Here is a 14941-nt window from a genome sequence, read left to right as displayed (position 1 = left end):
GTAAAAAATAATCATAACCTGATTATTCATTCCTTTCTGTTACCAGGTAGCAAGTTCCCAGAATAATAGCCATTTTAGAGTTAGTATTCAAGCTGCTAATTTGTCAGAAAGTTAGTATCAAATGCAGCAGCAGTTAGTTAGTAACAATATATACACAATTCCTCCTTTCCAGACTAATAAAAGCAGTTTAGAGTAGATTATCCTGCTCTGTAATATATTTGCTATTGTTTGCTTTATTAAATGAAAAAAACAAACACACACAAAAACAAAAAAACCAGAGATTTAAATTAAACTATGCCTTTTTTGGTGTTTGATGATCCTGAGTGCTCGAATAAGTAGCTTCATCCATGTCTGAATCTCCACGGTCAGAGTAATCTGTTGCATCAGAAATGCCTGGGTTTTTAGTCTTGTTTCCATTACTGTCAGCGGAAGCCCTCTTTTTCTCAGTGGTTTTGGATATCACAGAAGGGGAAGGGCTGCCGTGCTGTGATTCCTGCCAGGTTCGGTCACCCGCAGGGCTGGCAAAGAAACCATTGACCTGGCTCTGGGACAAGCTGGCACTCTCAGTCCTGGAATCCTGAGAACTCAGGCTTCCTTCGCGCAGGCCCCCAGACTGCCCACAAGAGCTCTCTGAAATGTGCCTTGGGGTACCATGTGGCCAGTGGTGATCCTCAGAAGAATCTACAGTACTGTCTTGCATGTAGGAAGGTTTCTTCAGGTAGTTTTTCATGCCATTGGCAATGTGCACAGGAGTAGAAGGCACTAGAAGTCAAAAATCCATCAAGGAGAGTAACAGGTTAGTGACACACATGTCTGGGCTTACATACTTGCAGAGCGTTTCTTAATGATTGTGGGAGAATTTTACACAGGATAACATATCCACAACACCTGATCCGGGGCCTGGAACCAAAATAAGGACCCAAAAGGTGTAGCAGGTGCTTTGTGATTCCTTTGTCCCCTCTTTTGGTCATTCCTGCTGCATCTCCTATAAAAATGCATATCCCCTTTGCCTTAACTTTTTATTTCCATTCTCCAAGACCTACTACAAACGAGTCTCCTCTGTGAAGACTTTTTTGATTCCCTAACTAAAATTAATTTGAATCACCCAAACTCTTTAATCCTTATTTAATGGTTATTTATTTATTTATTTTGTATTGTCCTCCCAGACTGCATTTTTTGGACTCCAAATAATTATAAAGGCAACTCCAAATTCATTATATATATATATATATATATATATATATATATATATATATATATTCTTATCAAAAACCACTTAAAGTGTATCTAAGTAAGACACAAATCATAGATTTGTATAAAAAATTACAGATGCAAATTTATAAGAAATTGAAAGTTTTATGTAGCATGCGAAACCAAGGAAAATTTAAAAGAAGAATGAGCAACTGGAAAGGGAATATTTGCAAAAATAACAAAAAATAATCAAAGGGTTAATATTCCTAATATGCAGAGTTTCTAAAAGGTAGTAAGAAAGAGATTTAAAACCCCTATGCAACAAGGGTGTGATGTGTAGACTGGAAATTCATTTTTTTTGTTAACATTTATTCAATTTTGAGAGACAGAGACAGAGTTGGGGGCGGGGGGCAGAGAGAGAGGGAGACACAGAATCTGAAGCAGACTCCAGGCTCTCAGCTATTAGCACAGAGCCCGACGTGGGACTTGAACCCACGAACTGTGAGATCGTGACCTGAACTGAAGTTGGATGCTTAACCGACTGCGTCAACCAGGTGCCCCTGTAGCCTGGAAATTCAGAGTAAAATACAAATAATAAATATATAAAGCAACATCCTCATTGTTGCTCAAGGATATGCAACTTAATGCAGTTTTCTACCTGTATGGCTGACAAAAATGAGAATGACTGATAATCTCTCATACCACTGATGGTGTGAGAAGAGCCCTGTCACATCTACTTGGCTAAATATACATTGATAAAACTTGGGCAAATTGATAGCATTCTGTCGAAAATTTAAATGTGCATACTAAATACACTTTTAGGTATATAACCTCTAGAAATACGTACAATTTCCAACGGTGCGTATACAAGTATATTTGTTGAAGCAACATTTATAAAAGGATTATAGCTAACCTAGATGTACAACAGAAAAACATTAAAATTTAATACACCCATGACACGAAATATAATGCCATATGAAAAAGGTGTATATTCATGGATGTTCAGAATATACAGTGTGCAAGTGACAAATTGATATTTAGATTATAAAAAATAATTGGATTTTTAGTTAAAAAAAGTGTGTGTGTGTCTGTGTGTGGACATGCATACAGGTACCACTTTTTTTTCAATAATGTATCTATAATATACAGAAAGTGACATAGACACCAAACAGTTTCCCTAGAAAATGGGGTAAGGAGACTTTTTACTTCATAGATTTCTGTATAAATTGGATTTTAACAAACTAGTATGTATTCTATAACTTAAAAAAATTAGCAAACATAAAGAAAAAAAAAACTTCCTCTTTGGTGGTTGATACTTGAGAGGGATAGTCTAAGATACATGCCAGTAATGTTCTACCTTCTTTGAGTTTTATTTTAAGTTACACTACAGTATAGCTACACATGATGGGAAGAGTAATCTAGCTTTCTGAAGAAACTGTTTCACAGAACTATATTTTAACATTATGCTCTTAACTTTTATTGAGAATGAATAGTAAAAAATAAAATAACCACATGGAAGTCTGCTGGAAAAAAAAGCTTCATTGATCCCTGCACTAGGTAAAGTTTCTCTGCTAAATGCTCTCTTGGCACCTTGGAACTTCTTCCTAATGTTTATCATAGTTACAATGAAACATTTATTTGCTTAGTTAGTTCAATATTTCAATATTTGTCTCCCCTGATAAAGTGTAAGTCTCATGAGGGTAGAGTGTCTGTGTCTTGCACACCACAGGCATTCAATAAATATTTGTTGAGGGGTGCCTGGATGGCTCAGTAGGTTACGTGTCTGACCTCAGCTCAGGTCATGATCTCACGTTCGTGAGTTTGACAGCTCAGAGCCTGGAGTCTGCTTTGGATTCTGTGTCCGTCTCTCTCTGCCCCTCCCCTGCTCATGCTCTATCTCTGTCTCTCAAAAGTAAATAAACATAAAAAAAAAAAAAATTTGTTGAACAAATGAGTGAATTTTCTATAAAATATCTATTGAAAAGAAAATTAAGATGTGAATCCCTTAGAGCTTTAAATATTTAGAGGAAAAATGAGCTTCTTCTGAATCATATGCTTCTTTTGCTAAAACGTGGTAAGTAAACTAACCCAATGTTTGTTTTGCTTTGTTTGATTTGGTTTGGTTTTGGGTGCTTGAAACTCAGAAGTATGCTACAACATTTTCAAATGCAATCATCTTCCTTTGCCTAAGATGACTAGACTACAATTAGATTATAAGGCTCTTTTGGGCAGTGATGGTGTTTTCTATCTGTTGTGTTTGTTCTATCTGTTGAAAATATTACTTATATACGTACATATTTATATATATACATATATATACACACACACATACACTATATACATAACAAAGTATTTAGTGAATATAAGAAACCATAGTCAAAATAACTCATCTGTATAAAATGTAAGAAATTTTTATGTCACAACACACTGTACAAAATGTTTTTTCTATTTTATCATAATTGTCTGAAATTATGCCTAAAATTCACTATCTAAACTTGTTTCTCAGCTAATATTTAATTATTCTTTTACATATTTCTCAGTATCTTTGGGATGAAAGCACTTAATTAGCACTTCAATGTTTTTGAAAAATACCATTAATAATGACACCTAGGTGTGGCTGGGTGGCTCAGTCGGTTAAGCATTGACTCTTGATTTCAGCTAAGGTCATAATCTCACCGTTTGTGAGCTCCAGCCCCTCCTCTGGCTCTGTGCTCTCTCTCCCTCTCTCTTTCTCCCTCCTCCTCCCCAAGTCATGCACACACACACACACACACACACACACTCTCTCTCTCTCTCTCAAAATAAATGAATAAACTTAAAAAAGAAATAATGACACCTAAAATTCACATTTAAGTGCCTAATAGGTACCAGGCAATATGCTAATTCTTTACATGTATTATCTCATTTAATTTTCAAAATCTGTAAGATAGGCACTCCTATGTTCACCATTTGATATATGAGTATAGTGAGGCTTACCATGTTAAGTGATTTACTCAAGGTACACGGTGTTAAGCGGCAGAAACAGAGTCTGAGCCTAGACTTTGGAGCCATTCCCACTGTCCGGCATGTACTATATGTGTTTCTGTGTTTCTTTCTTTCTTCTTTCTTTCCTTCCTTCCTTCCTTCCCTCCTTCCTTCCTTCCTTCCTTCCTTCCTTCCTTCCTCCTCTGTTTCTTTCTCTCTCTTCCTTCCTTCCTCTTTCTTCCTTCCTTTCTTCTTTTGTTAAAAAAAGATTTAAGTTTATTTATTTTGAGAGACAGAGAAAGAGAAGGAAAGAGAGTAGGCAGAGAGAGAATCCCAAGCAGGCTCTGCAGCATTAGCACAGAGCCTGACGTGGGGCCTGAACCCACAAACTGTGAGATCATGACCTGAGCCAAAATCAAGAGCCAGACGCTTACCTGACTGAGCCACCCAGGTGCCCCTAGTATGTGTGCTTCTTTCACAAACACTGCCTCACCACTTGAGCCTCCTAGCAACTCTGTGCAAGGTAGACAAGGAGAGCCAAGATCACTGTCTCCTTAAAGACAGAAAAACCACCATGGCTCAAACTCAAGTCATCTAATCTTCATTAAGTGCCCTTTCTCCTGCAACTTGCTAATGGCAGAAATTAAGAGACAAAATGACAAGGTCTTGTTTTTAAATTTCTAATGTTTTTGTCTTTTTACTTTATATAATCTTGTTTAGGGTGGGACTTCATAGATAACTATTATACAATTATATGAATTAGATGATAAAGAATTTTATTTCTGATTTGGCCTAAGACATTTACTTAAGTGACATCAATTTTGCACAACAAATCCATTTTTATGCATATATTACTAAAGATGAATGAGATAGGAAACCTTGGAAGTGAAGAATGAAAAGTTACACTAATGCATAATATTAAAACAAACTAGAACTACATACATCAAATTTTCAGAAAGGAAATAAGGAACTTAAATCCAATGTATTAGGCCATGATAGTGAAGTTCTTGTGAAAAGTGAAACAGAACACACAGCTAAGAAACATCTACAGCATTACCTTTGGGTATCTTTTCTTTTGGCTGAGAGATAACAAGTGTCACATCTTCAGGTGCATTTTGCAAAATTTCAATTGCAGCATGATGGCTGACCCCCTCCAGACTCACACTATTCACAGATATCAAACGGTCTCCTGTAAAAATAGACAATCCAATATTTTCAAAACTAAAGAGAAATTCATGCTAAGTCTTAGAAATGTCACTGCCCCCTTCTTTATTTTTGTTTTGCCTGAGTTCCACTTTCGTCATCTGTGCAAATTCATGCCTGTCAGTTAAGTACGTAAGAAATTATCTAATATGTAAAGTACCTGGCTTTAAGCATCCATCCAAGTCAGCTGGTCCTCCAGGGGTAATTGAACTAATAAATACACCTAGATCCAGTCTTCCCATCTTCTCCCCACCAATAATTTGAAATCCTGTGAAATAGCACATTGAAAAAAGAGTTTCACGATATTGGTGTTTTCAGTGATTAATAATCAGTCTGTCCAATACACAGAAGTGTAGAGATTCTCATATTAAATATAATAAGTAGGTAACACATGTGAAATAGGACTGCTAAGTTTGGTGGAAGATTTGCTTGTGAACATTTCATCTTTCACATTTCCTGACCAGGTGGGTGGGGTGGAGGGGCTGTGGGTAGACAACCGGTGCTCAATGCCAATGCTTTGCTATATAGATAGACCTTTTCTCTTTGATTCTTACAAACCTTTAAGAATCTTACAGTGACTTACCTAAGCCATACTTTGCATCTTTTTTCAGGTTCACTAAGGTGATCTCCCTTTCTGGTGAAGATACCATGCTCCATCTTTTGTGTAGAACATCTATTGGAAAAGTATAGTGTTAAGATAAACATAACATGCTCAGGCACTAAGACTGTCTGCTTGTTCCAACTTAAATGTTAACATTTCACAGATTTAATAGATTACTTGGTCACTTTAATATTGTATTTCAGGTATGATTTGATATTTTGATCTTCTTCTATTTTGATATGATTTATAGTTTATGAAAGGACTGATACTATCACCACATGGTTCGATATGTGATTAGCCTGCCACTGATATCACATTTATTCCTCATAAATGATTGCCTGTGAAATAAGTATATTACAGTTACAAATGAGTAAATAAATTTCAAGGGTTTAAATGATTTGAACAGGTTTACTCAGCTAGTACAGGCGAGAGCTGAACCTTAAACTTAGGTTTTCTGACACTGTTCCTGTTATATCACAGTTGACTTTCTGCATTTGACAGTGCTCACTATGGTAAGAATTTTCAACTAATAAGTGGTTCACATTTTTATTTATAATGAATAAAATATTCATGGTAAGTTGTATGGTAAAGCAGCAACAAGAAGAAAATGGATTTACTTCTTTTTTAAAGCTTATTTATTTTTGAGAGACAGAATGAGAGAACGAGCAGAGGAGGGGCAGAGAGAGAGTGGAACAGAGGATCCGAAGTGGGCTCTTCTAGGAGAGGAGAGAGCCTGACCACAGCAGAGAGCCTGATGTGGGGCTCAAACTCATGAACCGTGAGATCATGACTTGAGCTGAAGTCAGAAGCTTAACCAACTGAGTCACCCAGGCACCCCTGGATTTACTTTTTAAAATCCTGTTAATAATGACTCGGCTAGCACATTTACGTTCTCAAAGGATTTTCATTTATTTCTTATTTGTGAAGCAATCTCATGAATTGAATTAGGTAAAGAAATTTTAAATCATTGTTTTGCAGATGAGGAATAGTTCATGACTTGTTCAACATTACAAGTTAATATTACTCTCAGCAAAATGCCTTCAGTCAGTACTTGATAAATGCTGGTTAAATAAATTGAGGGAATGTTAGCATCAGAACTAGAATTTACTTTTTCTTACTTCCAATGAGGGCTTTATTTACTTATTTTTTTGAGTAGGTTGATCATTCACAAATATCACCTAAATTAAGCCAATAAACATGCTACTTAATTGTCTGTTAATAAAATTACTTCATTTACTTAACAGTCTGAACATTTGAAATTGCGCGCATGCACACAAACACACCACTTTCTCTAGCTCTTCCTGTTATGGGCTGAATTTTACCCCACCCCCAGATTTATATGTTGAACTCCTAAGTCCCTGCACCCCAGAACTTAACTGTGTTTGTTAAATTAAGAAAAAATTAACATGAAGTCCTAATCCAGTATGACTGGTGTCCTCATAAGAGGAAATTTGAATACTGACATGCGCACACAGAGGGAAGACCATGTGAGGACAGAGGGAGAAGCCAGCCACTTACAAGCTAAGGAGAGAGGTCTCAGAAGAAGTCAATGCTGCCAACACCTTGATCTCAGACTTCTAGCCTCCAGAACGGTGAGAAATGAATTTCTGTTGCTTTAGCCACCCAGTATGAGAGACCCTGTCTTAGCAGCTCTAGCAAATTAATACACCTTTTTAACGTCAATTATAATTTGTTAGTTCAAAATGGTTTGTGTGTGATGTGGTGGTAGATGAAAACAACACACTCAGAAAGATATTTTTGTAAACTAAACCCTCCAACTCATCTCTGCATGGTTCTTATACACATTGAAGCTTTTTGAAAATTACAGATTATTTGCCAACATATGAATATCTATGGATTTGAGATTATATGAATGTTATAAAATAAGTAACTTTTTTACACAACATGGATTAATGCTTAAATGATGCAAATGTGATACTTCATGTTCTAGAAATAAGGCACTTTAATATCATAAGGAATAACAGCAATCATTTGCTCTCTGGAGTAAATTAACTTTATCCCTTAAACACCAAGCATTGATGCAAGTTTGCTAGCGCTCTGTAGTATACATGTTCCTATTTCACTGTTTCTTTTTGACTAAAACTTAGTTATAGTCAATAAGAGTAGTAATTCAGTATTTCTAATTAATTTATAAGATTCCAAAAAAAAATTCCCTTGACAATGGTGTGCAGAGCCTTTATATTAGGTGTGTATATAAACATATGTGTAAGATATAAAGATATATGTATATTTATATATATATACACATACATATATAAGCATAAAGTACATGAATTAGTTAATGCCTAGCTTAATATGATCATCTAAGTATCCAAAATACTTTTATCCTAAAATAGACAAGTATCCTAATTTTCAGCTAGAACCAAATACAAACCACAAGAGAACAAAATCCATAAAATAAAATAAACACGAGAATAAGGTCAGGTTAGGTATTAAATGTAAACTTTTGTCACCATTGTAAAGACAAAGTCCATTTGCTTTATGTAAATTGTTTTTGCATTCAATTATAAAACCGATCAATATTCTTAATGTTCCTAAGGGTATCTGTTAGAAGACAAACGTATTGATTCAAAGAATAAAAGTGCCATTTTCTTTTCCAATGTATGTACTTAACAAGATAGGTTATTTATATTATTTATTTGACTAATAAGTGTGTGTATGTGTGTGTGTGTAAAGATATTTCCCAGGTAAACATTAATAGAATACACACACACACAAAATAAATGTGCAATATTGTTTTACATATTTATCTCCCTAACTAGAAGCAACAGATTAAGCTCTCTGTATTCAAAGATTCACCAGTGGGATGTGAGTAATCATTCATTTGATTATTTCATCCTTAAAATGTTGACTGAACAACTTTCCTGTCAAAGTCTCTCACTAGGCAATTTGGGAAAATAAAACAAGATTCTGTATATGAAAGCTGCTGCATAGTAACTGTGAGCTGAATCAGATCAGGCTGTAAGAGCAAAGATCTAGCCTGACTGACACATAGAAATGTCAACACTGTCAGTGAAATAGCTGCATTACAAAGGCATGAATCAAGCTTCTAAGAGAGGAGAGGCTTCTTCCTGCCAGAAATAAAGACAACTTCAAGGAAATGGGGTAGGATTTTAATAAGTAGATTATGGAGCTGGTTATATAGCAACACAAGGAATTAGCAAAAGCTGAGATGGAAAGAAGGCAGAAAGGGTCCTGGAGAAATGTCATCGATCAGTTTGCCTAGAGTACAAGATTTGAATAGGGTGGAGGTAAGTATTCTTTTGGAAAGGGAAGCTTTGCTAGCCCACTCTTTTTTAACAGGGATGTCCTTCATCCGGCCCCTCATCCCACCTCACTGATATAAAGTAACTTACTAATGTGAGGAACAGAAAGAAGGAAGGATGGTGTGCTGCTGCATGTTACTAGACAATACCGTGAACATGCCCAGTTTCTATTTGTATTCTACATGCCTTCTATTCATATAGATGCTCAAATACTTTTCCACTGGTTTAACAAAAAAGATGGAGGAGGAAGTATCTGAAATATATAGTACATGACAACTCAAGTTAACTGAAAAGATATTTACAGAGTTCAATGAGGACTGAATAGAATTTATGAGTTTGAAAGTAAGGCAGCTAGATATTTCAAGACATTTCTACTTCTTCTTTTTTTATTTGAGAGAGAGAGCAAATGGGATAGAAGGGCAGAGGGAAAGAGGGAATCTTAAGCAGCCTCACAGAGCTCCATGTGGGGCTTGATTCCAGGATCTTGGGATCATGACCTGAGCTGAAATCAAGAGTTGGATGCTCAACTGACTGAGCCAGGCAGGCATCTCACAAGTACGAAGACATTTCTTGGTTATTGGTATTATTATATAAAACAAGCTTTAATATTGGAGAAATACATATTTTTAAGTCCTTAAAATAATTTTCTTTTCCCATTAGTATACTCTATGACCACAGCAAATTCTACAAATATTTTAAAGTTAAAAAGAGACTCAACTCAAAATTTCCACTTCCTTAAATAATGGATGCTTGTGTCATTCCCAATGTTTACCTGGGAAATTTCTTTAGAATGATTGATAAATGTAAAATTTAGGAAGAAAAATGTATACCTTCTCTCCATCATATCTGTTCTACTGCTGCCTTTCTCATCTCTCTTAAGGTTCACGTGGACATAGTCCCCTCAAATAACTTTACATATTAATGATAGATATATCTATGAGTAAACGAAATTTCCCAGGACGAGCATATTTCTGATAAGGCCAAGGTCACATAATCAATCTAAGTATGAGCCAACAAATTTTTTTTTTTTGCAAGAAAAACTGATTTTGTTGGTTATAGATAAAGACCCTTGTCAAATATCAAGCAGTTCCATGCCACTGATTCTGTGAGGAACTGGACTGTATGTAGAGGAGACTCTGGATAAATTCATCACTCACTCTAGAGAAAAAGATGCATTTCAAATCCTGGGGATGATGAATCTGTAGCACATTATTGGTATAAAAACAAAGACAGGTATTTTTCATTATTATCCTACCTAATACACTAACTGCCTCAGTGGTAGGGTAAGGAGGATAATAATGGCAATTTTGGTGTTTTATTTCTGTAAATTTGGGGCCATATAACATCTCTGGGACTTATTCAACTCAACCCACAGGATGTAAAGGCTTGGTTTGAATATACTATAAAGTTCCTTTCAGTCTCAATTTAGTTGACTTTATTTTTTTCTTCTGGTTAATTCCTGTTATCTGTTGAATTCTTTTGTGAGCACTTTGGGTTTCAATTTTATTATAATTTTCAACTTTGTATGTATTCTAATTAAGACTTAGGTAGAAAAATCTAGCATTAGCATTACATTCTTCCTTGACATCTGACTAAACAAAGTGGGTTTTAAAATCTGTTTGTATAACATTTTATTCCTTGGAATTGAGATTGATTAGAAGGGCAATAATCAGTCCTAATATTGGGTTAAAAAGCTTATTTCAGTGTCTGTACCAAGTTACTCTGCACTGGAATGACCTACTTTACCTGAGTTTTTTTTTTTTTTTTTTTTTTTTTTTGCATTTATTTGAGAGAGCGAGAGCGAGAGCGAGAGAGAGAGAGAGAGAGAGAGACAGTGTGTGTGTATGTGTGTGTGGGAGGGTGGGGGAGGGGCAAGTGGGGGAGGGGCAGAGGGAGAGGGAGAAAGAATCTTGAGCAAGCTCCCCGCCCAGCTCCACCCCCATGCAGGACTCGAAATGAGATCATGACCGGAGATGAAATCAAGAGTCGGATGCTTAACCGACTAAGTCACCCAGGTACCCTTTGCATGTTGTTTTTAAGAGTCCAGTGTTTGACCCCATTTTTGTGGTTTGGATAGGAAGGAAGGTAACAAGTTAAAAGTTGCTTTTCAATTATATGGGAATTCTGACTTATAGTAAAACAAGAAACACTGAAAACCAATTTTACATAATTCTTAGGTTTTTTTTTTTTTTTTTCAACGTTTTTTATTTATTTTTGGGACAGAGAGAGATAGAGCATGAACGGGGGAGGGGCAGAGAGAGAGGGAGACACAGAATCGGAAGCAGGCTCCAGGCTCCGAGCCATCAGCCCAGAGCCTGACGCGGGGCTCGAACTCACGGACCGCGAGATCGTGACCTGGCTGAAGTCGGACGCTTAACCGACTGCGCCACCCAGGCGCCCCCAATTTTACATAATTCTTGCATCAGTTCTATATTTTCTTGTTTGGTTTTTACTCTCTTGGGAAGAAATAGAAGAAGTCTGTTTTTTCAAAGATTAACTTTTTTTTTTTCTGAAATCACAATTAATCAGAGGATTGTAATCCTTCCCATATCTCTGTTTTATATGATTCGAAGGCTCATGCCTTTTTCCTTTATCTTCTTTTTCAAGTTTCACATTCTTTAAGGGTCTCTGAACATCATAAGAGGTTAAGATTGAATTTTATTTGTTGGTCTTTGTATTAAATGATGAATAGTTCAATATTAACTGATGCTCATTTCTAATTGTCTCCTAATAATCCTGACTAGCAAAGAAGAATACTGAAATGACAATGAGAAGTCCTCTATCTGCTTCATGGACAAGTAATTTAAAATTCTTGGGACTCAGTTACCTTATTTGGAAAAATGTGTTTGCCATGCTCTGTTGAGTGAAAACTTGATTCTCAACAGAGCACTAATTCAGGGCTATGTGGGCGGATTCAAAGAGAATTTTGAAGAAAATAATACTTGTCTGCAAGGCAACTGGTGCACACCTCCTCAGGAAGGTGGGTTGGTCATCTTCCTCATGAAGGAGCTGCCTTCATCAGTAAGCGGCACTAACCTCAGAGGATGAGGGTTCTGAAGGTTTAAGTAGAGCAATTACCCTGTACATGTTGTTCATTCGGTGTCCAGTGTAAATTCATATTCTTTTCCATCAGAACATAGGCTAAAACATTTTAGGTTCTCATCTTCTAATATATTATTACCCAGCTTCTATCAAACCTTTACTTAGAGAAATAATGCCTACAGATGATTAGGCATTAGAGACACTCTAAAGAGTAGAGTATGGGCTCTGGAAATACACTTTTTTGTGTTCAAATCATGGCTCCAGCACTTGCTAGTTCTGTAAACTTCTGCACAACTCAACCTCTGTATGCTTTGGTTTCTCATTTGTGAAAAGAAAATAACATTAGCACCTGCCTCACAGGATTGTTGTGGGGATTAAATGAGGGATTAAACACTAAGTGCTTAGAACAGTATCTGGCATATGTAAGCACTCAATAACTATTAATCAAAATTTTTACCATTATGGAGATGTTAAAACGGAGTTATTTCAGGTACAGAAATATTGTAAATTCAGTCCATGCGAGACATTTAATCATCACAGAGCTACATATCAGGGTTTTAGTAACTTAAGCCAAAGTATAAATTCACTGTTTTTTTCTTTAACGATACACCCTCAGATTTTTTTGAGTATTTATACATTAAAAAAATGAGAAAAAATATCTTTCATTTGCTATGAGTATTTAAGATATTGTGTGTATTTTTACCCTTTGACTCAACTTTACTTCTGAGGAAAGTTTTCCTGTGTTGAAGAATTGCTGTGGGTATGTCTATTAAAAAATGATAATTATACAAAATGGTACTTGGTTTCTGACAGTTTTAACCTACAAAAATTGCAGTTTCATAGGTTCAATCTACTCTCATACCTTCATTTTTGCCTTGGCTCTCAGGAAAATTAGAACTAAACTTGAGGGTAAGACAAACATTTTTGGAGAAAAGTTGTATATACACAGTAATAAAATATTCTTTATACTCATGAAAGTTGTTAAAAGGATCAAGTAAGATAATGTAGATGAAGGCATTTTATAATCTAAACTAAAAAATTTGAATCCACGGGCTCAGGTCACTACACAAAATTTCTTCCTACAACTTTGTTACTTCTTAGACTCCTTCTGAACCATAAATCTCAAGACTTAATGTCTTCAAATTCTTTCCATAATATTTAGGATAAGACTCGGAGGTAGTCCCTATTTAGTTCTCAAGCATCACACTGGCCCCATGTGCCTCCATCCTGAGACCCTTGCAGTTACCTAAGTCTGTCATCCTCTCACTTGTCTCCTTGTCTGATCACACTATGACCTTGGTCTGGAATGCTTATCCACTTGTCTGCCTAGATAATTTCTCCTTTTATCTTCAGATCCAGCTCAAGCATCCTCAGTTGAAATAACTGCCTCAGTTAAAACTCTTTAATCAAAATTACCTTTCACCTGAACTACTATCTTAGCTTCCCAATTAGTGTCTGTATTTATAGTTTGCCATTTCTCTAGTTCATCAATATTAGTCTAAATCACAGGTCCCATCACATCACCATGGTGCTGAAAAATACAGCTGTCCTTTGACTCCAAGATAAGGCCTAAAATCCTCAGCATGGAGTTGAAGACTCTTCAATATTACGTCCAGGATGATCTCATTAGGTACAAGAGAAAAGATACGATGGAAATAAGGGGAAAAACATTTTATAAACCTACCATTTTCTTTTAAGGGTACTTGGGATGAAGAATTTCCAGAACTATGCAAAGTCATTCCTGTGGCATAAATTAAATTATTAGACAGTTTATAAAGTGGTCAGATACTATAGTAGTAATTTCTGATAAATTCATAAAAATCAATAAAACATTAAGGCGGAAACATTTTTTAAATTTACACTCAGAAAAATGTCTTCTGACATGGGCTTATTATTTTTAATGTCCAAATTAAGCATATCAGCTTCTTTTGCAGAATAAATTTAAACACAAGTGTATTGTTTCTGATAATGACATTTTGATATGTCAAATATGAAATGATGACACTGAAATGAGTTTTAAAAGCATTTGGTCAAATGTTAAAAGAAAATTCAGTAATCAGAATGAATAATCTTAATCAAAAAACAAATTCAGAAAAATATTTACTATTCTACATCTGATATGTGATGAATTTTTATGTAGAATTTTTATTTAGAATCTATAAGAGATCCCATTATATATGAATATACTTTGAAAAGTATTTTTGAAAGATTGAATTAGTTTCTTAGGCTATTTTCAACATACTGAGTGACCTATAGGGTGAAATCTTGCCTTTAATCTAAAGTTTTTCACCAATTCAATTTAAATTGATGATAGTATCATCTCTGAAAGCTGTGGAAACCTACATCAATACAGTAATGTTACTTTCCGGAAATATCAACTGTCAACTATAGACTAGAGTTCTCTTTTGACTTCATTTACTCCATAGATCTTCAATCCAACTACAAATAAGAAAATATTTTTTAACTTTGTGTAATTAGGGTTAAATGGTCAAACTTTGGTCTAAGTAAGTTAATTAGTATTATTTGGTAAAACAGCAGAAGAGGGTGTCCTTGTTTCTCTTTTTTTTTGTCTCCCCAGCTATTTCTTATTCTGAGTAGTCGTTCACACTTCTGTGCTTAAATATCTACTCCTCTGAAAGATTGCAGTGCATTT

General features: G+C 35.5%; 1 protein-coding gene across 7 annotated transcripts in view; it reads right to left on the bottom strand.

The window, feature by feature from the left end:
- PTPN13 (protein tyrosine phosphatase non-receptor type 13) overlaps positions 1 to 14941 on the bottom strand; it is a 231141-nt gene that overhangs the window by 45118 nt on the left and 171082 nt on the right. For 5 of the 7 annotated variants that reach the window (XM_078445941.2, XM_060655667.3, XM_060655665.2 and 2 more), the window contains 5 exons: positions 13973 to 14029; positions 5942 to 6031; positions 5519 to 5626; positions 5213 to 5344; positions 299 to 762 (listed from right to left, as the gene is read on the bottom strand). In XM_078445941.2, the coding sequence (XP_078302067.1) occupies positions 299 to 762; positions 5213 to 5344; positions 5519 to 5626; positions 5942 to 6031; positions 13973 to 14029 (851 nt within the window). The remainder of the gene's footprint in view (positions 1 to 298; positions 763 to 5212; positions 5345 to 5518; positions 5627 to 5941; positions 6032 to 13972; positions 14030 to 14941) is intronic. The other 2 variants (XM_060655670.3, XM_060655671.2) reach the window with 1 other exon arrangement.

Source organism: Panthera onca, chromosome B1, assembly GCF_046562875.1.
Source record: "Panthera onca isolate mPanOnc1 chromosome B1, mPanOnc1 haplotype 2, whole genome shotgun sequence".
Classification (NCBI taxonomy): Eukaryota; Metazoa; Chordata; class Mammalia; order Carnivora; family Felidae; genus Panthera; species Panthera onca.
This window is presented reverse-complemented; position numbering and strand designations above follow the sequence as displayed.